At 37.3% G+C, this 25,919-nt stretch overlaps 1 protein-coding gene and 1 long non-coding RNA gene across 2 annotated transcripts in view; one reads left to right on the forward strand and one right to left on the reverse strand.

Annotated features, from left to right (window-relative positions):
* Positions 1-16,182, forward strand: part of LOC5568052 (calcitonin gene-related peptide type 1 receptor) — a 191,613-nt gene extending 175,431 nt beyond the window's left edge. Inside the window, exons 8-10 of the mRNA XM_021852253.1 lie at positions 1,645-1,763; positions 2,664-2,844; positions 15,576-16,182. Coding sequence (XP_021707945.1) covers positions 1,645-1,763; positions 2,664-2,844; positions 15,576-15,845 — 570 coding nt within the window. The 3' untranslated portion in view covers positions 15,846-16,182. The remainder of the gene's footprint in view (positions 1-1,644; positions 1,764-2,663; positions 2,845-15,575) is intronic.
* A 2,075-nt stretch (positions 16,183-18,257) lies between these two features.
* LOC23687828 lies at positions 18,258-19,424 on the reverse strand. Its single transcript, XR_002501755.1, has 3 exons — positions 18,556-19,424; positions 18,413-18,502; positions 18,258-18,347 (listed from the first exon to the last, which is right to left on the reverse strand). It is a non-coding gene; the product is annotated as an uncharacterized LOC23687828 (long non-coding RNA).
* Positions 19,425-25,919: the final 6,495 nt, after the last annotated feature.

A 25,919-nucleotide genomic window follows, 5' to 3' on the forward strand; every position in this document is an offset into this window, starting at 1 on the left:
TTTGTCAACGACATCTCTTTGATCCTTAAACACATAAAAGTTCTGATTTACGCTGATGATATGAAACTTTATTTAGAAATTATTTATAAAGAGGACATAAATATATTCCAAAATGAAATAAAAGTCTTCTACACCTGATGTAATAAATCCCTGCTGCAATTGAATGTAAAAAAATGTAACTTAATAGCTTTTAGTAGAAAACGAGACACACCAAACGTTACAATCACCCTAGGAAATCAGACAGTGGTAAAATGTGACAGAGTCAGAGACTTAGGTGTCATCTTAGATTCAAAACTAACATTCATTGATCATTATAATACAATCATCAACAGAGCAAATAACATGCTTGGATTCATAAAACGGTTTAGTTATAGTTTCCATGACCCGTACACAATTAAAACGTTATATACTGCTTATGTAAGGTCAATACTTGAATATTGTAGTGTAGTTTGGTCTCCTTTTTCAATAACACATGAAGAACGGATAGAATCAGTACAAAAACAATTCCTACTGTTTGCCCTACGTAAATTAGGTTGGACAAGATTTCCTCTACCTTCTTATAAAGCCCGCTGCATGCTTATCAACATACAAACTCTAAAAGTGCGTCGTGAATTCGCAATGGTGTCCTTCGTAAATGATATTGTTTCACATCGTATTGACTCCGCAGAACTCTTAGCACAACTAAATTTTTATGCACCCTTCCGACAACTGCGAAACCGGAATGTATTCCTTACATGCCATCATCGTACTAACTATGCCAAATATGGGCCTCTTAATCAAATGATGGCAACATATAATAAACACTGCGCAAGTATTGACTTCACAACGACAAAAACCAAATTGAAGCGATATTTCAATTCAGTTCGATGATTGTAAACTCGTTTATAAAACATTGTAGCACTAAATGTGTTGTTATGTACCTTTATAATTCCTGTTAGAAATAAGAAAAATATTTAAAATTAGTGTGTAATGAAACGGTATACTACGACAAATAAATAAATAAAAACCAAAATGCTATTGCTTGTTCCACTACAGTAAAACCTCCATGAGTCGATGTTCCATTACTCAATATCGACTCATGGAATCAAACTAAATCAACATTTCATGGTTACTATGATGGTCCCCTCAAAAAGCTCTCCATGGCATTTCTGTTCCATGACTCGATATTTCCAAGAGTCGATGGTCTCTTTTAATATCGACTCGTGGATATTTGACTGTTTTTGATTTATTCGATTTTATTTTAATAGGATTGGGGCTGCCATTTTCATTTTTTAGGGCTTTTTCGATAGGAATGGGGATTGGGCCAGGAATCGGGGGCTCTCACCTGTTCCTACGTCAATGGATATCAGCGAAAGTCAGAAGAGTTGAGTTTACCCACACATCGTGACCTTCGTTGCGGTTGCGAGTGCAGGGTTTGCCTCATCCGCTCAATGTCTTCCCACACACAATCATTGAGAATGTATCTCTATCTATACTGTTTGTGGTCAGTGGTCAAATGAAAAAAAAAGTTGAGGTTTAAATATTGTCAATCAATTTCCGGTGTGGTTCACCTCACCAACCGAGAACAAGTGTAAACCAACAAACAACCATCCTATTGAGAGCTAATTTTTTGTACGTTCCATTTGCTTCTCATCTCCTTCGCAGGTGTTTATCAAAGATGCAATAGCAATGCGTTGGTTTTTCACCATCGGATGGATCCTTCCGGTTGCTTTCGTATCGATCTACGCATCCGTGCGGAATAAATATACGCTCGACACGGAGCAGTAAGTACATGCCCACCCATATGTACCTGTAATCACTTTACCGTCACTTGCTGAGGAGAACGAGACGATGGTGGTTGGATTTCTATTTATATCACTCATTTCATTAACTCAAAGCTCTTTAATAATTTTACCACAGTAGAATTATTTATACATTAACCAAACAAAACCAATTTCAATTTCAGTGATATTTTTATGATTCCTTCCAAACTAGCAATATAAAGTCAGGTTAAATATCGTTGATCAAAATTAAGCTTGAAAGCTATGGTTTATTTTTCAGTATTTACTATTTATTTAAGCCCTTTAAGCCTATTTTTTCGGGCATGATAAGATGATTAATTCGGTATATTCTTATTGTTTCTGTGCCTAACAACATAGAACGTACCAGACTATAGAGTTTAATGAATTTATTTTTCAGATACAGGTATGTTCCGTTTTTATCACGTTCCGATTTTGTCATGATGCGATTTTGTCACGTTTCGATTTCGTCAACAAATTATTCCGTTTTCATCAACACAAAAAAAATTGAGTTCATATGATTATCGGCTGTTTTTTCGACTTCTGTTTTCCATTACTCTTAGCATTTTTCCACGTTATTGTTTCGCTTAAGAAAACTGTTTAATATTCTTGAGTGCAATCTGTTCCCCCTTTGCAGCGCTGTTGCATCTATTCTAACTTCCAGTGGAAATTGAATATTACAGAACGTCGGCCCAGTTTCCTCGGCGGAAATGAAAATTTATCTGTTTATTATGAACAGGCGCAAACATATTCAGATTCAAACAGGCACCAACCGCCATCGTCGTCGTTCGCTGAGGGCAAAAGTATTTTCCTAATGAGCTTTTTCACATTAACTCCGACACATGTTCACGTTGCAATTTTCTTTCTCCTCTCTATCCGTTTCAGCTGCTGGATGAACGAAAGTCACGCAATGTGGTTGCTGACGATTCCGGTGTGCTTCTCACTCGTTGCCTCGCTTGTGTTCCTCATCAACGTGGTCCGGGTTCTGCTGACCAAGCTCAACTCGACCTCACCGAATCCGGCCCCGCTTGGGCTGAAGAAGGCCACCCGAGCGACACTGATTTTGGTAAATCAACAGTTTTTTTTTCCGTCATGCTAATTGAAAGTCATACCCAAGGGACATTTCATATCCATATTGGCGTCATAAACCTGTTGTACTGTAAGGATGCCATTCACCGCTCATTGAATTATTTTGGAAAATCTGAACAAATTTTCGTAGTAAATGTTATAAGCTTGTATTTGTAGTAAATGTTATAAGCTTGTATTAGTATAACAAAAAGGATTGTATCAGAATAAAATTCACATGTAAACATGAAGTCATGTAGATTTATGTCTGAAATCATGTAAAATTAAATTGTTATATGTCACGTAATCTCACAGGCAGTGCTGAAAATAGTGAGATTTGTCACCAACTGGTGACGATATGAACAGCCGAGACGTGCAGGTGCAGGGATAAGAATGGAAGCATCTTTATGGACGAATGTGAGATGATTGAAAGGTGGAAGCAGCATTACGATGAACACCTGCATGGTGCAGAGACCACAGGCAATGAAGTTAAAGACAACAAAAGAAATTAAAAATAAGACTCGCGAAGTGTTTCTTCTATCGTCTATCGCCTGTAGAAAACGAGTTCGTTGGATCAGAGTCGGCTCTGCTTGTAACGAACTTGTTCTGCGACGGACAAGAATCTTCAAAAATGCGGTTTCCTACAAACCACTTTGCGAACAATTTCAATGTGGCATACAGTAGTATCGACCGCATACAACTATGGAACATCATGAAAGTGAATTCCAGAAGATAGAGAGCCATCCGTTTTCATCTTGAGCTGTGAAGGATTAAGAATGCATTCCGACGTTTGTCTTGTTTAGTGACGCGTATTGCCTCCAATAGGCTTCTTATCCACAGTTCAAGCAGACCAGCGAAACATGCTATTTTTGAGCTTAAAAAAGAACAACCATTCATAGAAGTATCCATGTGCAACTCTGTCCAAAAAAGTGTTCTTGAAAATTTGAAGCGTGGTCTTTTTTTATATTCTGTGAGCCTATCAACAGCTTAAGAACAACAACACAACTGTTCGTAAAAATTTAGATCAGTCAAAACTTGATGAGAAATAATTAGTTGACTCAACAGAACATATAAAATTAAAACGAATAGTTTAAAAAGTGTTATCCATCCATTTTTACAATTAATTTATTGAGAAACTCTCGAAGCACTTCTATTGTACCAGAAAGTTTTGCAAAGATGTTTATTCAACGAAAAACATAGGTATTTTACACAAAAAGATTTGAGTGAGCTGTGGGGATTTTAATTCGAAACTTGTAACTTTCTGAGATATTGAGTCATCAAGTGACTCAGTAGCTTATTTGGTCGAAGCGCTCGTACAGCATACAAATGTCGTGAGTTTAAATCCCAGCTGAACACGTGAAATTGTTTTCATTATTTTACTCGTATTCTTTATTTTTACCACGCGCAATGAGTTGAATAAAGTAGCAACATCCACTTAAAAGCCAGGCGAAATTGGTTCAAAGCCGTGAATTGTATGTAATCACTTATTTAATCGATAAAAAATGCACGCTCAAACCAAGTTACTCAAAATTCGGTACGATTCATACAAAATCAAGCATTTCTGAACCAGCAAAAACTTCAGGGCTCTGCGTATCTTTCTGAGAAAATGAAGCAGAAATCCAAACAAAATTAATTTTCACGATGCGTTGGTTCAGAGGAGCCCGATGTTGTATACCGTAAAACGGGGTAACTTTTATAGTTTTTTCGAAAATAATTTCAATATTTTTGCATTCTGTTTCAAAGAATTACAATTTATGTATTTGTACTGACATCCCAGCTATCGATTGCACTTGATAGATTGCCAAACGATTTATTCTGAATGGATATATTTTTTTTCATATAATCGAAAGTCGGTTTTTTGTTTTGGAGTAACTTTGATAATGGAGTATAACAAAATTGAATGCATTACGGAACATTTATAGGGCGTTGCATACCTCTAGGCGTTTAACGCTATATGGAAATTTCTGACTTAGAATACAAAAATGGACCCAGTTTGTAAAAAAGGTTTTCGCTAAGAGATTTGAGACCGAATTCATGTTCTACTATAACTAGGCTGCCAAGGATAAGCGACGAACTCATTATGACTTCATCAAATAGTGATCGTAGAACAGATTGTTTGTAAGCGTTGAAAAAATGCTAATTTTTTATAATTTTTTAATATTTGCATATAAATCCTCAAATGCACTTGATTCCAACGAAAATAGTTTTAACATGAAGTGTCACACTAATACTCTTTACTTCTGCATTCGTTTTGCTTAACTGATTAACAGAAACATCGTTATTTCGTATGTTGTGGGTCTCGCACTATCAAAGTTACCCGCGTTATCAAAGTTACCCCGTTTTACTTTAGCTTTATTTTAGAGAGTAAGATTCACTGGACTTTAGCTTAACTGAGCCAACTTCCTCTGTTACTGTTAAATGGTATAGCTAAGTATGCTGTTTCGCTCAAGAAAAGTAAAGAAATTCCTGAATGGGTCAAGAAATTTCCTACAGAGAGCCTCATTTGGAATGACATTTCTTCTCAGCAGCGTACTTCGATCAGAAAAATGTGAATTTCTGGACCATTTCTGAGAAGAAATTTTTCACGCATCGAGATAGGCGATTCCTTTTATTGTCAGTAGCAAACCAGCCTTATGCATATAATTTCTCACCATTGGAATTTCATATAGGATTTATCGTAGAAGGCATGTTGTGACCAACAGCAAGCCACCGGGGTGCACCACACCGGTGGACGAACATGCCTCATGTTGAGGCCACAAACACTGAATTTATCACTCATAAATTCGTTCATATTCATACCTAAAACAAACAGACATTATTAGATATAGCATAGTTATTCAATCAACTTTATACTTACAATCGATTTCATTCCTGATCACAACATTGAAAAAGCATTGTTATTGTTTACCTTCGCAGTTCCAGAAGATTCTGCAGTACAAATAGGTTGTATAACAGTTAAGCCACAACACATTATTGCATACAAAAATACACCACTAGAACTTTCTATGCAATTAGATAGGGAAGAGTGGAGTATAAATAGGACACCATTAGCCATAGGAAATCAGTCTGAAATAAATCGTGAACTAGTACTTACCTATCTCTCTCGCCTACCGGATCGTATCCGCGGGAACAAAGAAATCGTCGAGTAGGGGAAGTAGTGGCAAAATGAACAGGGGTGGTAACATGAACACCGTGCCTTTTACCGAGAAAAATCAAATTTCTATACATTTTCATCGTGCACGGACGATTTAGAGAATAATTCGAAGTGTTTGAGTTGATACAGAAGTCAATTGGAGTGAAAATATCAACGAAAACTAAGATTTTAGAAAACCACGTTTGAAAATACGAGCTGACGAAATCTTTAGCACGGAGGTCTTGGGGCTTTTTAGTGAAGTGAATATCGTTATGATATGATGTCAAATCTGATACTATTAGATTTCTTTTTGAATGGGTTACAATCATTTATGGTTATATTTTCGGAAAGGCAACGAAAATTTAAAAAAAAATATTTAATTTGCTCATGTATTTCGCATGATGTGCATTCTACAACCGAAAGCTGTTAATTTTACCTACATAGTGCAGTTTAAATGAACATTTACATCGTTTGTTGCTACCGATGTGAAAAATTGTGAAAAATCAACTATTTTAGTCTGAATGCGTGTCGTTACTATAGATAACATCCCTATTTTTGATGTTGTGCGATAAAACTATTCAAATTCCTCCTTTTTATATCAGAAACAAGATGATTTCCTTAAGATGTTCATTTTACCACCCCTTCCCCTGTGAATTATTTACAATTTCGCTGTGTTGCAAATTCTACGATAAAAATAATTCAAATGATTATGTGATAACAAGAATGGAGAGTAACTCGATTTCTGAAGTCCCTTTATTCTGCATACAATTTCCCTCTCCATATCTTGATAGCCTCCTTATCTCGATATCTCTACTTCTCGATGTTATTTTCTCTCTATACACTCCAGTGCATAAGTTTGGGTTCACCCCCTAAAAACATACAAAAGTGTTCAGTCCATATCTCTGTGAGTAGGGGAATTCGTGGTAAAACCGACACCCTAAGCTTATTAATAAAATTTGTGTACTTTCGCTTGTTAAATGAACCTACAATTATTGTAGAATCACATATTGGTTAATTATCAATCCTTGCGATTGCTGGATGATATATAAAGGTTATATATTGATTTAAATCAAATTGATATTTCTTCATTTCTAGGTGAGACAATTGAGAGTGCGGGGAAGATCGACACCCTGTTGGGGTAAAACTGACACATCCACTTTGAGTAGAATTGACACGTTGTGAACATCACCATCACAACGCATATTTAAAAGAATGCTTTAAACATGATTTTCGATATTTATGACCCCTTCCTCCAAAGGATTATTCACATATTACGTAAATTATTGAGGAGAGGCCAAAGATTCACTAAATACATGTGAAAATTTCAAATGTTTTATGTTAAAATTATAAAGTTGGGGTGAATACACATGGATATTATTAATTTGTGTTCATGGAATGCTTACTAAGATGAAGTTGTAGCGAATTGGTTCTGAAAAAAACACTGTTTTATTTTAACAAAACAGAGAAGTTCAATTTTAAATGAGAAAAATGTCTTTAAGCTTCATCAAATAAGTTGAAACGTGATAACATAGAATTTTTTTTAACTTAATGATAGCAAGGTGGCAAGTCATATAGTGTTATATTTTACATGTTAAGGTGAAGATAAATCGAAGCCAATCCTCAAGTTTTCAAAAGCACAAATCTAGAGAACCAAACAGCGGTTTGAGCTAAAAACCTAATCGATTGGTCACACGCTGGTGATGACCAATCGATTAAGTTTTCAGCCTGAACGGCTGGTTGGTTCTCTAGATTTGTGCTTTTGAATATTTGAGAATTGGCTTCGATTCATCTTCACCTTAACAAGTTCGCCATCCGTGAACTTCACTAGAATTCGAAAATAAAGACTCACATAAACTACAGAGATAGTCTTCCGATTAGAAAGATTCCCTGAAGTTAGATTATGAAGTAAAGAAAGGTGTCGATCTTACCCTGAGTGGGCATTTATTTTTAAATAGCGTTTTCAGCTGTCGAAAAACCATAAAACAATTTGTCCTTCATGTTATATTAACGTAATAATAGTTATTGATGGTCTAACAAATAATGACATTAAAGAAATTTCACATGCGAAATAGTTAAAGAATAACAGCGAAATATTGCAACTGCTGTTGCTTCTATGTTATTCAATATGACTTTGTTGTTTATTTTGGTAGTTTATTGGTAGCGTCAGTTGTAATGTCATTCGAAACACAACATTTCACAAGTTAAGATAGAGCGTGGTGGAAACTGCATGAAAATCTGCTCAAAATATGAAAAATCAAAGGGTGTCGAGCTTACCCACAGTGTCGGTTTTACCCTGATTTCCTTACTAGTCCAATTGAAGCTCTCTAAGCCGCATTCGAAAGGCAAAGAGTTATGCTTACTTCGTATGCATTTTTCCAAAAACATTCTTCGAACTTTGTATACTAAATTTTTGTGACATTTTTCAAAAAACACACTGAAAAAACATAGCTAATTTCCTCTGCATTAGATCGAAATTGACACCTTGTTTTAAAATTAGAAATTTTAAAACAAGGTGTCATTACAATCGTAATCTTATAATCTTTGAAGAGCAATCACGAAATTTTTGCGGAAAATCTGAAAAGTATTCAAAATCAATGAAACATTCATTCAAGTCATCGCGCAAAAGTTTGGGTTTACTTGCTTAAAACACAAAAATGTGTGGAATTTAAAAGCAATCATGTACGCGGCATCAGGGTTGGGAAAAATCTTGAAATTCACTCTACAGTAGCCAAGCAAAGCCAATCACAGTCAGCAAAGCCAGTGAAACTCACGCCCATCGCTGCTGTAGGCAAACAACCTTGAAAATAGCAAAACACCCGTTGCTAAGGGCAACCCAGAATTACTGTAGAAAAATGTTCTATTTCCCGCTGCATTTCCCGCATTTAGAGCCTTCAATGACACTCATGATTTAGAAAATTCGTGCACCCAACATAGGCTACTTGATGAGATTCACGTTTTTGAACTACTGTACTGGAGATCCACGTGATTTTCGCGAAAATTCAAGTCTACTACTATTACCATTCCCAGCACTGCGCGGCATTACTTGCGCTCGAAAAAGCTTCAAACCTGGGAGGGAGAAACCAATACAAAATTTCTGTACGTCATAGTGAGCCGGGATTCCGCTGTCACGAACTGTCACTGTGAGCCCAGATCTCAAACATTGGACTAACATGGAAAAAGCGCGTAACTGATTAAACCACATTTTCGCATTTCATCAAAAGTGACAAAAATTGAATGAAAATCTATTCATGTACATAATGCAAGTAATGTCACGTAAGCACCTTTCAACTGATTGAATATAAAGCATTGAAAAACGCAATGTTTTACTTTTTCCAATGAAAATTAATATTTGGTGCATAGAAAACTGTGGCCCTTTTTCCATGTTTGTCAGGAAAGATCGAAAGTACACAACAAAAGAAAACTAGCGGTTTTCCCCAAGCCTGCCTTGATTGTTGTTGGCAAGCTGGAGTTATCTTGCAGTTCAAACAAACGTTGTTCTATATTTCGTGTGTAGTATCGGTGCCTCCCTCCCAGCTTCAAACTATTAAAATTGGTTGAAAAATGGCAGAGATTGCGATGGGCGCTTTTGAATCGATGTTCCGGAAATCGATGTTTTCATTCCGATTAAACGATTTTTTGAATCGATGTTTGGGACATCTGAACTTAGGCGAATCGATTTTATGCATTCGATGTTTTGATTCGATTCAATTTGTTGAACTTTGTGAATATTAATTAACGAGCTGATAAAAAAGAAACTAAATTTGAAACTAGCATTGAAGAAGTAAATCTGTTCTGTTGAATTTCAAAACTGATTTATATAAAGGATGTCAAAATCGAATGCATATGTATTCGGTATCATATAAAACTTCATCAATTTTAATTCGATTTTGATTCGAATCGATTCAAAAATATCGATTCAAAGGGTTCGATTAAATTGGAGAATCGATTCGGTAGTTCAAATGTGAATCGATTCAGTAACATCTATAACATACAAATTTGCCCAACACTAGGCAGAGATATTGACAAAAATTATGTGCGTGCGACTCTGTTGAACCTAAACTTTTGCACGAATCATACTGAGGGGTGAACCCAAACTTTTGCACGATGACTTGACTGACAGTTTCATTAATTTTGAATACTTTTCAGGGTTTTCCGCCAAAATTTGGTGGGGTCTCTTCAAAGAATATAAGATTACGATTCTAATGACATTTTGATTTAAAATTTAAATGTTTTTTGAAAAAAGTCACAACTTTAAGTAAAAATTTACTATAAAAAAATCGAAAAATGTTTTTGGAAAAATACATGTAAGCTTGCAGATTCTAAAGCCAATAAACTCGTACACTTTGGACTAAGAAATCGAAACGGAATTACAATTCATGGTATTTATTACGACCGACTGCTACCAGCTTAGTGCATCGGCAAGCACTAACTCCTCTTCCTCGATACAATTCAAAATAAACGTTCATCGTTGATAGGGGTGCTCATTTACAATTCCACATACATACGAAGTAAGAATAACGCTTTGCCTTTCGAATGCGGCTTAAAGAGTTTCGATTGGACATGTAATCACAGAGATATGGACTGAACACTTCTGTATGTTTTTGAGGGGGTGAACCCAAACTTTTGCACGGGAGTGTATATCGATATGCCCATTATCAAAGGATACTATGTAGACCAGATTTTCGGAATTCTGATCAATGTAGGAACACGAAATGACGTCTGATTGTTTATTATTTTCCCTATTTCCTGACGACGGAGCAATATTTTTAAATAGTTATTTGAGCAAAATGATGATTTTTCAGGCACGAGTTGTACATTTAAGCGAAGTATGCACTTCAACAGAAAAGTAATCGCCTATCTCGATGCGTGAGAAATTTCTTGCAAGAAATGCTAAAGAAAAGCATTTTTCTTTGATCGCAGTACGCAGTTAAAAAGAAATGTCAATTCAAATGGAGCTCACTGTAGGGAATTTCTTGACCATTTCTTGGCCAGAAATTTTTACTTTTCTTGAGCCAAACAGCATACCTTAGCTTTAAGCTAAGTATGCTGTTTCGCTCAAGAAAAGTAAAGAAATTCCTTGACTGAATAGGTCAAAAACATTTCTATAGAGAGCTCCCTTTGAAATGACGTTGCTTCTCAACTGCGTACTGCGATCAGAAAAATGTGATTTCCTGGACCATTTCTGGGAAGAAATTTTCCACGCATCGAGATAGGCGATTTCTTTTCAAGTCAGTATTACGCGTTGCAAGAAAAATTTTGATTCCTGGAAAATCCACCTATATCGAGTAGGAAATTTTCCAGGCAAAACATCAAAGACAGCTATGCTTGTTACTAGGATGTTGGTTGTTTGTTTTGATTGATGACATTGGGAAACAAATCTAGATGATGATCGTTATGACTGTATTGTATGCTATGAACACTAAAACATTACTATATCTCACATAAGATATGCCATGTATGCCAAATACAGCATCAGCAGGTGTGGACAGGTTTGGAATAGGTACCATTCAGACATTCAGATCTGCTAACGCTCGTTGTTGAATTGAGAAACACGATGCGAATCCGATGTTCTTGTTTCATTGCAGCATTGCAAATCTTTGAAAGATTACGATGCAAATTTTCTTCAGCAACATTGTAAATCTACGATGTGATAGGAAAGGCCCCCAGCTGGTGGTGAATTATTGGTGATGCTTCTATCAATCAGCACGCAAAGCACACTTTGTTAATTTTGTTCTGTGCGGCGATAGCCCGGTGCGCGTTATTTCCGCGAGCCTATCCAAATTTTTAAATTTCCGCGCAATAGCAAACCAGCCTTTATCCAACAAGGCTTGCCGAGTTGTTCCTCATGTTGGCAGATGAGGCCCACGCAAACCGCCGCAGAAAGATCTGGATTTTTTTGCGAGTAAAGCTAAGTATGCTGTTTTGCTCAAGAAAAGTAAAGGAATTCCTTGACTGAATGGGTCAAGAAATTTCCTACAGAGAGTCTCATTTAAAATGACATTTCTTCTCAGCAGCGTACTGTGATCAGAAAAATGTGAATTCCTGGACCATTTCTGAGAAGAAATTTTCCACGCATCAAGATAGGCGATTCCTTTTCTTGTCAGTAGCAAACCAGCCTTAAAGCCTGATTTGCTGCTGAACAGGAATCGCTGAAGAAATTTCTCGCCGATTCCCTGCAGAAACTTTCTACAGCGACTCCCATTTGAACTGACATTTCTTTTCAACTGCATATTGCGATCAGAAAAAAGCACATTCTTGAGCGATTTCTTGCAGAAATTTCCCATGTATCAAGATAGGCCGAGAAATTACTTGTCAGCAGCGAATCAGGCTTTAACATTAAGGCCGCACGGGACGTCATCATAATCACCCTATCCATTTCAAGAAGCAAATCCCAAGAACCTCTCCATATATCGATGCGAAAATGTATCACTATGATTCTGTATATGTAGTGCACAACCCGATAAATTTTCAGCTTCATCAATTCATTGAAACTCGAGATTTGCTTCCACAAAGTTATCACGGTGTCTTTGTGGAGTAACTTTATTACAAAAAAATAGGTAAGTCTCAAATTTTGAACTAAAAACAATTAGACTTTGCTCTTTCATTTGCGACCAAAATCAAAATAATCGGTCGGGGGGTCTAGAACATTTTTTTTTATTTTGTGTGAAGTATTCATGGATATGTGTTTTTGTACCGACACACATTGCGTTGAACATAGATACGGGACAAACTGCAAGATCAAACCATTTGAACACCTTGGCTTGGAAGGTAAAGTTGTTCTTGCTCAAAAGAGCTGTAATAAGCATATATGACATATGATATACGCATAATTGCAAAACTGTCTCAAACGTCATTTTAGTTATTGTCCACGAAAAACCTTGAAAATCGTACTTAAATTGGTCATAATGATGTAAGAAGTTATTAGGAAATATTTTTAATAGGTGAAGATGCATCGATATCAAACCTCGAATTTTCAAGAGCTTGTTTGTAGATTTGTATCTTGAGAACCTGACAACCTTTTGCGTTGAACATTTTATTGATTAGTCGCCACCAGCGAGTGACCAGTGAGTTACCGGTTGTCTTCTTCTCGAGTCTTCCGATAATTTTGTAAGGCTTGTCACGCATGGCTTAACCCCCTCCCCCTCCCCCCTTCCTTGGAGCGTGACGTAATTTGTGCATGACCCCTAGATACAAAAGTGACTTATCCGCCTTTCAAACAACACAATTTCAGTTATTCGAATTAACTAGTAGAGGGCTTCGCATGTAATAAACCTTGTTATAAGGCATGTAATATACTTGCCCCATCCCATGGTGCTGAAAAATACGCTAATTTAGATGGTATTTGAGAAGTTTCAAATCTTATATTTTTTATGTTATTTTCTTAATGGCACAGTGCTTATGAAAAGATCAGAAACTAAAATCATGAGGCTAAAATGGGTTTGGGATTTTTGTACTTGTTTGCAGTACTATAACCCCATATTAACCCCTCTACCGGCAGCTTCATTTTTTCAAAATATTCAAATCGCGATAACTTTTTTGTTTCTCAATATTTTTGAAAAAAATTTCCACAACTTCTCAAAAAACTCTCTTATTTTCAGAATCTGCATCGGTTCTGAGCATTGGTCATCTATATTCGGAGATATTCCAAAATTCCTTGGGGGACCGACGCATAGCCATAACTCTCGTAATTATCTCTGGCTACAGATTTTTTCTCATATTCGGTTATTCGCTTTTCAAAACTAAACTTTGATGAAAGTCTATTGTGAAGAAATTAAACAAAACGGTTTAACTGTTTTTGAGCAATGAGCTTTTATGTTTTTGGTACCACTCTAGCCGTAACGAAATCTTGAAAACTTCTTAAATCATCATATTGAAATTTTATATGGGAAGTGTCGGTCACCCAAGGAACACCGACATATTTTTAAAACCAGTTGACCAATGGTCAATACCGACATAGATTCCAAAGAAGAGTTTTTTGAGAAGTTGTGAAAAAATGGTGGAAAAATATAGACAAACAAAAAAGTTATCGCGATTCAAATATATTTTTGTGCTGAAAAAATGCAGCTGCCGGTAGAGGGGTTAAGCTAAATAATAGCAAACATACTCATAAATATCTTTTCTGCTATCTGTCGAATTGAATTTCTCTCTTTAACAAATTTCTTGATTATAGTTTGAAGTATGAGCTTTTACAATGGGATAATAAGTTTGTACTTACATTACAGTACAAGCGTGTTTGGAACATACCTCAAAATTTCTTCATAGTAATTTCCATATAAACCTACATTGTCTTTGGGCCACCTTAAATCACCACCTAGAAAGCTGCGAATTTCACTGAACACTATTTTTATAGTAAGGATAGTAAGGAACATATGTGAGATTGAATTTTCAAACATTTTTTAATTTTGAACCGCCCTAATGTAAATAAACACATAGATAGGCAAATTTAAACATAAGTGCAAGTCTCTCGAAATCAAACAAAAAAAAATACTCTGGACCCCCCGACCGATTATTTTGGTTATAGCAGCAAATGAACGCGAGAAACCTAGACTTTATTGTGGAGAAGTTTCAGACTTACCTATTTTTTTGTAATAAACTTGTTCTACGAAACACACCGTGAGTTTTGATGATTATTGTTAGAGTGAGACGAAAGATAGGGAAAATAACACGGTCTCCCGTGTCCCCTTAACAACTTAACTACATATTCTACGTCCGCCAGACGATCATATTCTTAATCAGAATAACTCTTCTGAGTTGGATTTGGATTGCCGAAGGGAAGTAGAATAAGAAACTAGTTAAATGAGTGTTTGAATAATTCAGGGCAATTGGAGAAGAGACGTTCGATAAGACCCATTCAATAGTTGACGACTCCAAAAAAAGAGTGCTGAAAAGTACTACTTTGCGCACTATAGACAAGCCAATCAATGAGATTTCAAGCCAAAGGATTACACTTTAATTTAAAAATAGAATCCTTCAATTCTCAAATTCTTCGATGTGATCCAAAAAATGGCAACTTTCACCGGTCTCTGTCGTGTTTTGTGGTGCACCAAAATTTTGGGGGCCAAGGTCCCCTTGGACCCCCCGTAAATAAGGCCCAGGATGGCATAAAGAGTGGGGCATATCGTCCAACCCGCGGCATATTGCCCAGAAATGAAAAATTGTTGGAAAATAAATATTTCAGCGCATTTCCACTCTTTTTGGAATGATATTCGTGCATTACTTTCAGCGTCGACATGATGTTGTTACTATTTGACTCAAAAATGCTTAAACAAACTGCGTGAAAAATTAGATCAAAATTCGACTTTTGATACCTTTTGCATTATCTCTGTATTGCTACGCGTTACATTCTGAATTGTGAGCATTCTCAGTCATTTTTAATTTGAATATATTACTATTGAATCTGGTTCGTTAAATATCGAGGAGGGGCATATTGCCCGGGTGGGGCGTATAACACCGAGTTGCCCGATAGCATTGTAGAGAGCAAACATTTTGGTTTTTATATGTAAGAAATTAAATTTTCTTCAAAAATAAAAAAATAAAACATTTAATACATCATAAATTCATCACTCATCTGCTGTTATTTTTACCTCATCCCTATTCAGATTCCGCTGTTTGGCCTGCAGCACATCCTGCTGCCGTTCCGTCCGGACAAGGGTTGCGAGCTGGAGCGTTACTACCAGGTGGTTTCGGCGGTGCTGATCAGCCTGCAGGGAGCGTGCGTTTCCTGTTTGTTCTGCTTCGCCAATCACGACGTGATTTTCGCTATCAAATGTCAGCTGAGTCGATTCTTCCCAACCCTGGTGCATCATCCGTTCCGCGAGAGCTACAACGGTGGACAACCGGCCACGCAGAGTCGTGATATGGTGGTATGACTGTTGGGCTTCCGGCGCGGAACGAAAACGACCGGAAGTCATGACGGTATTGGCGATTGCGTGGAAGGGGGCGTGTAGGAAATCAATGTCACTAGGAATTCAATGTACAAATTCACAAGAGATTTTCGGTGTTAGGTGTGGAATTGAAATGGAGAAATCCTATATTTTCGCTGTATGATCGATTTCATGTGGTTTCAAGCTATATAATGAGATTTTATGCCAAACGTTGAAATTACCAAACATGAGAAACGGAGCGAATAACACTTCACGGATTGTGAGGTAACAATGAAAATCTGATGAACTATTATATTAAGAATCAAAGGAAAAGAGCTTCGATACATCTGCGATCGGTTTTTGAAGAAGCCTTGGGACATATTAAAAAAATTATAATTCATTGAAGCGTGAGCATAACACGTATTTATGTCGATAATGTCCAGAATAATCTTTCCTCTTATTTTTATCGCATGTTAAATACCAAAATCGAGCTACAGAATAACTTTCTTTTTTTCTAATACACCATCTTGATTGGACCATGACTTCTACATGTTTCGACGATGTCCGGTATTGGTTGCTGTCCGGTAATGGGGATCTCCCCTATGCATATTATTAGCTGTTAGACAACTAAACATCTCTTCTTTTTTACCATTCAAAAAATGAGAATTTCAATTCAAAATATAAAAAAAATGGATCTATTGGAGAAACGTAATCCAATTACAATTTTATTGGTAAATTTTACACCAACTGAGACTGTCTTAGCCATAGGGGTGATTTTGAACATTGCATCAATCATTTTATTCAATTGTTCAGTTGGGATTTTCCGTTGATGGAGAGACGGAATAGAAAATACCTGCGGCGGCATAAGCAAGGGTATTTGAAGCAATTCAAACAGTTACTTGTAGGAAGGAAATCTGAAGTGGAATAACCGAAATTACCTGTGACAACGTTAGCATAGGAATTCCCTTGGATATTTCCATTCGAAATAAAACGATTCGAACGACTACCCGACGGAAGAAAATTAGCTTGTGAATGAGCATGATTATAATTTACCTGATGGGAATGATTATTAAGCAATCGATCGTTAACTGAAAAATAAGAATTGTTGGAGATTCTGCCTGGGGAATTCCAGCTAAAAAACGTTGCCGTTCATCTGCCTTGTACGAGCTTCAACCATTCGTTTGCGCGAACGGCAATCCCAAAAGTTCGACTTCGTCCTGCATACATAACATTTTAGCACAGACAAACAGACGTAACACTTAGAACAAATTGCGATCAAAATCATATTCGAGAAGACATGTACGCCCTATGCTAAAATCGGTGTGTTTGGCCGACGGGCCAACAGATGACGGTGGTGTGTAAACGGCATGGGGCCCAGATAGCCGTTGCGGTAAACGCGCAGTTATTCAGCAAGACCGAGCTGAGGGTCGTGGGTTCGAATCCCACCGGTCGAGGATCTTTTCGGGTTGGAAATGTTCTCGACTTCCCAGGGCATAAAGTATAATCATACCTGCCACACAATATACGCATGTAAAAATGGTCATTGGCATAGTAAGCTCTCAGTTAATAACTGTGGAAGTGCTCATAAGAACACTAAGCTGAGAAGCAGGCTCTGTCCCAGTGGGGACGTAACGCCAGAAAGAAGAAGAAGAAGAAGTGTAAACGTCAAACACGAACAAAAACGATGCGAGCGCTGCGGGTGGCGGATTGGCCACCTACCATATTTTCGAATCAACCGTTAAAAAGGTGGTCGATGGACAATTATGAGTGTGTTACGTATGTTTGTCTGTGATTTTCCTTCACAGAACAGACGTCCTTTATTAGCGTGAGAAGAACTTTGGCAAATCATGCATTTATTATCCATGCAACAAATTCATTTTGGTACCATTACTCCACTTTTGGCACTGACGGCACTGAGTAGTATTCTGTAAATTTCCTCCATTTATTTTATAAGAAAAAAAAGGATTGAATTTGAAGATATTTCGCCTGTTTGCTTCAAGAATCAAGTGTGAATTTTTGCTTCAAATTACTCTCTGTAGCTTTCTTAACGTATGGGACCCAGATAGCCGTAGCGGTGAACGCGCAGCTATTCAGCAAGACCAAGCTGAGGGTCGTGGGTTCGAATCCCACCGGTCGAGGATCTTTTCGGGTTGGAAATTTTCTCGACTTCCTAGGGCATAGAGTATATTCGTACCTGCCACACGATATACACATGCAAAAATGGTCATTGGCATAGAAAGCTCTCAGTAAATAACTGTGGAAGTGCTCATAAGAACACTGAGAAGCAGGCTCTGTTCCAGTGGGGACGTAATGCCAGAAAAGAAGAAGAAGAAGCTTTCTTAACGTCTTGCTATGGTGTAAAAAGTGATGCAATAGTCATCAATAGCATATAATGCCGACAAAAAAGTCTGAATACAATAATTTTCAATTAGATTTTGTTTATTATTCAAACTCCTGTATCTGCAGTTGAATGGAAACAATCAAATAATTAGCCATGGATCCTAAAGACTGAAAAGAAAACATTTTATTTTGTTCGATAACATAGTAAGATAATTTCAGTTGTCAGAACGTACCACATATAGAAGCGAAAAATCAATTGGAAATAGTCCAAAACTATATATCTTGTTGTCACGGTGCAATAGCTCCATACTAAAAGCATGTATCTATAAAGAAATTATATATTACTTATTTATTTGAATATGTGGACATTAATTACCTTTACATCCAATTCGTCATCATGTTCTCTTGCTATCATAAAATCAACTATTTGTCCCGTTTTGTCACCCTGCAACAAATAAATATTAATTTAAAATGTATTCAATCATTCAAACACTAAATTCTACCCGCTTTGTAAATAAGGAAGCACTTGCCATCAAATAGTAAAATTGAATGAAATGGAAAACCGACAAAACCGCCAGATAGCCGTAAATTCCAAAAGATGGGGTTCGATTCCTTCTTATATCGTTGACCGTTGTTACACATGCAATGAACACTCCCATGATGATAACTACAAAATTCTTCAATTGTATCAAAACCATTGATGCATCATGAAGCTGCATAAATTTTAGTATCGTTCGGTTCACCTTCTCATGCCCAATCATTAGCCTACTGAGTTCGATAGATATTTTTTCACACAAATGCCGCTTTCCTTCAGAATTTAATTTGCTGTATGTCTGACCCCTTTCTAAGGTATTCCATTTTTGGTGTAACCGTACGATTTTCAAATTTATCATTCGAAAATAATGACCTCCCAAATAGGCGACCGCTATAATCAGATTTGCCACAATGGCTTCCACACTGAAATTAAAAGCAGTGTACAGCGCATTGTAGAAATGAACCCTTTTGCGTTCCACTAATGCTTGAACAAGTCGAGTTCCAGAACCTCCGAAGAAGCAAATCCCGTCGATCACAAGGGTGGAGGGCGGCTGTCAACTGGGAGTAAATTTGAAAAGCCGCCAACCTAAGTCCAGAACCAGTTTTAAGGCTAAATGCGGAGAAGTAAAAATCATTCTTCGCAAAATTACAGGTAATCAATGCGCTTGAAAGAAATTGTTTGCAAGCAGTTATTTGCTACGTGCTACTGCAGTGCGCTGTTGGCCATTTAATCAGAAAATTCTGCTAAATTCCAAAAATAGATATTTGCGAGAAAATTGATTACGCCTTCACCAATGATTGATCGTTATTTTGTATGGTTGTTTACATTTTAGAACCAGCGACACGTTGGGGTAGCAATAAAGAGCCGCCAGTACCACCCTTGGTCGATCACGATCATTTTGAAAAGAAACCTATTTAGCAGTTTTCTATCGCGATTTCCATCACATCCTATATGAAGCGAAATCCATAACCGATAAAAATCATTAAGTAGGCGTTGAAATTCCGAGGCAAACACGAGAATGGTCAATTTATTCACAAGCACACCGCAGTAGGCCGCGACCAGGCTGACGAATAAAAGAACCACATTATACCGGGTTGGTTGGGAAAGGACAGACCACAACGTTGTCCAGTAGTATAATCCTATGAAGTACACGTAGGCTACGAGAGCAACAATCGAGTAGATAAACAACGAGATGGACATGTTGAAGCGTTTTTTCGACTCGTTGAACCGGAATGGAAACAGTCCGAATATTCGAAGGATTAACACCAGAAAATTGAGGGCGAATTTGGGCAGACTATTGGTATAATACTTCTTCATGGGGGAAGGTTCTTGCTGTGAATGATACTCTATGGATAGTTCTGTATTGAGAAGGTCGGAATAAGGAAGTAGACGCAATTGATATGTTTTGTCATGGATACATGCTTTTTTATGTGAAGTTTTGGATGGCACCATCAATTTTCCTTCGTGTTCTCGTAGGCTTTTCCGAGGAATTATTACAAATCAGAGCGACTCAATGGCAACACGACCCTCAGGCCAAAATAATTGGTAGCGACATGACATGATCTAGCTTTTCACATGTTGTGCGTCATGATTTGTTCGCTCCATGAGTCTTATAGAGACGAATAACAAGCTTCAATTCCAAAAGGAATTTATGTGGAATTCGTAGAGGAATGCACTTGTGCAGGACGAATCTACGGACCATATTGATTTAAACCTTCAAAAGGACACCTCCTGTCCAGACAGAGGCAATGATTCTGAGGTAAAAATAGCTAAATTTATAAAATAATTTTAAAATCTCACGAGTTATTTATGAAATTGTATCCAAGTGAACAAGCGCAGTTGCTCCAACATTGACTTAAAACCTTTCGTTTCCAATTTGGTTTGATCCATATAATTGGATTAAACTTCCAAAAACTGCACTTCCGCCTCCTCTTCCGCCATGTATAATCCAAAAACATCAAAATAATTAAATCACTACATTTCATTCAAGCACCGTTCGAACTGCTCTCCAAAAATATTGCATTTTTCAATTTGATACACATCTCAATTTCCTTCTGCTGTAACCAGTCAACAATCGAACTCGGGAGGACACACTTCAATAATTAAATAACGTCCAATTCTGTTTTCGTTTGATATCCACATCGGAACTGTCCACTCTCGAGTGAGTTTATCATGGGAGTAGCGAGAGAAGCACAGGTAGGGTGGAAGAGGTGCAACATTCGAAAACAAACACTCACCTCCGTCTCGAGCTAATGAAATCGGGCGTTAATTTGATTCTTGCTTGAAACAAAATCCGAAAACGTGTTGAACCGTTAACAGGAGGAAAATTGCATGTACGCCAAAGGTTATGTTGGGGGTGGTGTGTCCCATTTTCTTAGTTTTTCGCGTTTCTCGCCATAATTGTTCTTTTACTTTGGTTATGAAGAAAAGTATTCAACATCGATAGATAGAAGTACATTAAAACGGTTCTAAATTCAAAAAAAGTCTGAAAATAATCTCCCATATTTTTCGAATCAAAATTTGCAACATTTGGATATTCGGTGGCGAGTGGCTATAAAGCAAAACTATGCTGAAGGTGTCTGGGTTCGATTCCCGGTCGGTCCAGGGTCTTTTCGTAAGTATCATCGTACCTGCCACACGATATACGAATGCGAAAATGGCAAATTTGGCAAAGAAAGCTCTCAGTTAATAACTGTGGAAGTGCTCATTGAACCATATGCTGAGGAGCAGGCTTTGTCCCAGTAAGAACGTAATGCCAAGAGGGAGGAAGGAATATGGATATTCGAATTATTTTATTTAAGACTAGTGGGCCCGGAAAACTTCGTCTTGCCATCAAGTAGGCTGTTGAAAAACGTCATGAAACGCCCCGTGCAAAATGGAAGTTCCGTTCACTCCTGTTTTCTCAACTTTCCCGTTAAATATCCTTTGTTTTTTATGCACACAAACACGTCGGAACACTTCAGGAACATAACTATGGAACAACTTTCAAAATCCAATAGCCCGTTCTCAAGCCATTTCGTGACATACAAACACCATTCCATTTTTATTTATATAGATAATAAAAAAATGATCATTGTTTCTCTGGATATCGGTACGGAAAGATAAAACTATCAATTAATTTTAAAAAAGAAACAGAATAATCTAATATCTTATCATTCTCAAGCTATCATTTACTTCAGTTACTAAAGGGCAATTTACAACATTGACTACCAGATGGCCACGATTGCAAATGAAATGTTTCACCCACGCGCATGCGTCGCAACGTTTCATTGGCGCGCAATTTCTTGACCATGCTTTCTGCCCTTCCACAGCATTCGTTTTCCTTCGGATTCGCTAATGGGAAAATAATATGCCTCAAACGGAAACTGCTCGTTCAATTTGGTCACCTAATTTGCTACTTGTGGCTACATCGCATCCCGCCTCAAACAGTATCGACTTTGAAATGCCATCGCACAAATCGATTCTGCTGTACACTGCCCTTCTGCTGTTGACAGCATCACAAGTTGTATGGTGCGATTGGAACCGATGGTGGTACTCATTTGGACTACAATTCTTGCTGCCCAAGATGACCACTAGAGGTGGATCACATTGAATGGGTTGTTGTTGCCAAATCATTCCAACTTCTTTCATTATTTGTCAAAGCTCCGATCGTACGTCGTTGTGCCTCGAACGAAACCTTTCGAGTGATGGGAATGCCTTGTGGAAAATCGTGTGGAACCTTCGGCCAAAGCTGTCCCATTCGGGAAATCAATCGCTGCCAGTGTTTGGTTGGGTATGCCAGAAACCGCTCCGGGGTGTGCGTCCATCACATAGATTGTCCAATGAATATGGATTTTGCGGAATTTTTGAATTTCATAAAGTAGACATTTTTACAATTAAATATATAACAAAGTGTGTTTTTAAATTTAGTTTTTGATATCATTTCAACTTAGTTTATTTCCTTAATCTAGGTGTTCTGTGTTAGGAAACACTATCATCCTTATTTGGTAAAATTATTTTAAACTCTTATTAACTTTGTTGATGACATATTACTCTTCATTTAACCTTCCAGTCCTCGCGCGGTTTGCCACCGTCAGAACCACCGCGCTGCTGTTGTGAACGAAAAGCGAGGGTTTTTCAACAGTGTTGTACAAAGTACCTATTTATAAGATAAGAATACGCTTTTAATAAACATAGGTTAACTTAACCTAAATATATGAAGCACTTATCGTGACAGCTGCAATGTCTTCTTGTCTAAAATCATGATTTTAGTTTTCGACGTTTGATCCAATGTTACAACACTAGACATTCTGTAATTCTTGGTATTACAGCAGCTAGAGCATATTGGGCCAGCATATAATATGCCAGCTCGAAACGTATTTTGCGGATCAAAAGCTTAATTTTTCTAATTTCCGTTCCGAAAAATATTCCATAAATTGCTCACTGCTTTCTCACAAAAAATAAAGCTTTAATTGATTAATTCATCTAAAAATTATAATAGGAGTTCTTGACTCTTGAAATTGACAAAGTATTTAGCAAGACGATTATTTAGATATTCTAGAAAGTTGTCTAATACATTCACCTGCAATGCCTCCACACACTAATGCAGGAATCATCTAAGAAATACTAGGCTTATACCAGGAATTTCACTAAGAACACCTTCAAACAATGCTCTAAGCTGGGATTCCCAAAGAGGAAATTGACAGACATATTCAGATAAGGGGGAATTCCTATTCATCCCTTCTTGAATATTTCCATAATAAGCTCAGTGTTAGCAAAACGACATGAGTGGGTTCGTGGTTGAACAATGACTGCTTTATTTCCGTTTATGTTGTTGTACGTGTAATGGACCTTTGCACGAGTTCACTAATTTGACATTTGAGAGGTGCCGTATTCACTAGCTACCATGGTAACGTAAATAACATGGCACCCCTCAAACGTCAACGACTGAACTCTTGCATTGGTCCATAGGTATGGGAGCTATTTTATCAATAGGGCTGGTACATATTATAAAATCTAGGAGTGTTCGAATTCAAGACAGTATAACATCCCCTCTTTTATAGAAAGAAAACTTAAATAGCCTATAATTTACGAAACCTCAAAATCTTCGAAACGCTAGGGTAAACGAATAATACGCTTTGATCTACCGATGTCTGCCATGGGTTGTTCGGCTACAAGTGTTGACTGTTCAAACGTCTTTGGATGCTCCAACGGACCCGAGGATGGCTCTTTAGGTTTTGAAGATACATATGAGGGCAGTGCTGTTGCATCAAGTTTTGTCACGTCTGTATTCCCGTTCACCAACCGAAATTATTGTTGAACGATCGGTTATTGGATCAACAACTGTTCCTCGTTGCCACTCTTTGTCCGAAGGTTTGAGCTTGACAAAAACTGGTTGCCCAAATTCCAAATCCGGGAGACGTCGTGTTTTTCGATCATAGTACAACTTAGCTTGCTGCCTACACTTGACGATCTTTTCCTTTATTCCTTCTTGAAGCTTCGGGGAGTACTTTGCTTCGGACATTGGCACATCAAACCGAGTTCTTCTGCTAATAAGACGTTGAACTGGAGAGCAGCCAACTTTGTTGGGAGTATTCCGCCATTGTAACAGCAATTTCCAGAAATCTTGTTTCGATTCATGGGCCTTCTTCATGAGCATGTTGGCGATTTTTACAGCTGACTCGGCCTTTCCGTTCGCCTGTTGGTGAAAAGGGGCCGAGACACTGTGTTTGAAGTCCCACAAGGTAGCAAATCGAATAAACTCCTGGCTCATGAACTGTGGACCACCATCACTTGATACTTCTTGCGGTACTCCGAATCTAGCAAAATTCTTTTTGCACGCCTGAATTACTGCTGCTTAGACCTATTCATATTTTCAAAAATTTCTGGAAACTTCCCAGTCAACCAATACTTTTATTTATCATTGCGAAATGAACTTATGGCCAAAATTTCACTTAATTTAGAGTAAATTTAGGTGTGCTACAAATCAATTATGTGTTTTTGGGCTATTTTCAAGCTTTAAAAAATCATAACTACCGAACGAAACATCAAAGTTTATTGGAAATATCTCTACATAGTAGTTTATCCAATTCTACGAACTTTTGCCGAACACGATTTTAAGATTGGAGCAAGTTTTAACATAGTTTGATTGAGGTTTGTATCTCGAGGTTCTCGAAAATCTCTATTTTCGGGAAGTGTTTTCACTGAACAGCATGCCTGCATGAACATTTCGGATTTTTAATTTCCAGGCATGATGACTATGCATATCTTAAAGTCAATCCCGTTCAAAGTTATCATTTATCTTACGAAAATAAATTGTAAAATATTAGTAATTGTAAAGCACATTTGTAAATCCACTGTGGGTGAGCCAAGAGCACCATCGTGAGCTTCAAAGAACACAAAAAATGAACGCGTTAGCACTGCCTTTTCTCAGTCGATGATGATGATTGTTTTCAAATCGTTCTAAATGATCAGTGAAATGCGATCAAAACAATCATCACTCGGAAAGAAAAATCAATGCTAACTTGTTCAATTCATTCGTTTTCGGTACATGTGTCATGCATGATTTAATTATCATCAGGTTGTGATGCAGTGTTCGATCTTTGGCCATTTATTGTAATTTATTGCTTTGAGCAACATGTAAGCTGTTGATGATCATTGAAGTAATAAATGTATTATGTTCGATTCCCGTTGACAAGGGCATGAAAAAATAATTTGAATGGGTGTTTTATATACCATGTATATTGAGAAAACTGTAATTTCTGGGTACTGTGGAGAACAAATTTGGATCAAACAATGTTAAAACTCAATTTAATCTTACTAGCGTGTTCGACAAATTTTAACAGTATAGAAATTGCTTTCAAATAGTGGTAATAGCATGTGGTTTTGATTTTCCACATGCTAGTTACGATTTTTTAAACCTTGAAATAAGCCCAAAAACACATTTTCAACTTGAAGCATACTGAAATCTTTATCAAATGAGCTGAAAATTTGACCAGGCATTGTTCTTGGCATGAGAATTCCGAATACTGCTTGACCGGTAGATTTCCAGACATTTTTTCAAATATGAACAGGTCTACTGCTGCTGTATTCGGAGTTCTCAGTTCATCAACATCGAAGTAGTCGGAGAAACGGTCCACGGTGATAAGGTAAATTCTCTTTTGACTTTCGAAATCACATTCGCACAAATCCATGGAAACCTTTTGGCACAGACAAACAGACGTACA

This window comes from Aedes aegypti, chromosome 3 (genome assembly GCF_002204515.2).
Source record: "Aedes aegypti strain LVP_AGWG chromosome 3, AaegL5.0 Primary Assembly, whole genome shotgun sequence".
Lineage (NCBI taxonomy): Eukaryota > Metazoa > Arthropoda > Insecta > Diptera > Culicidae > Aedes > Aedes aegypti.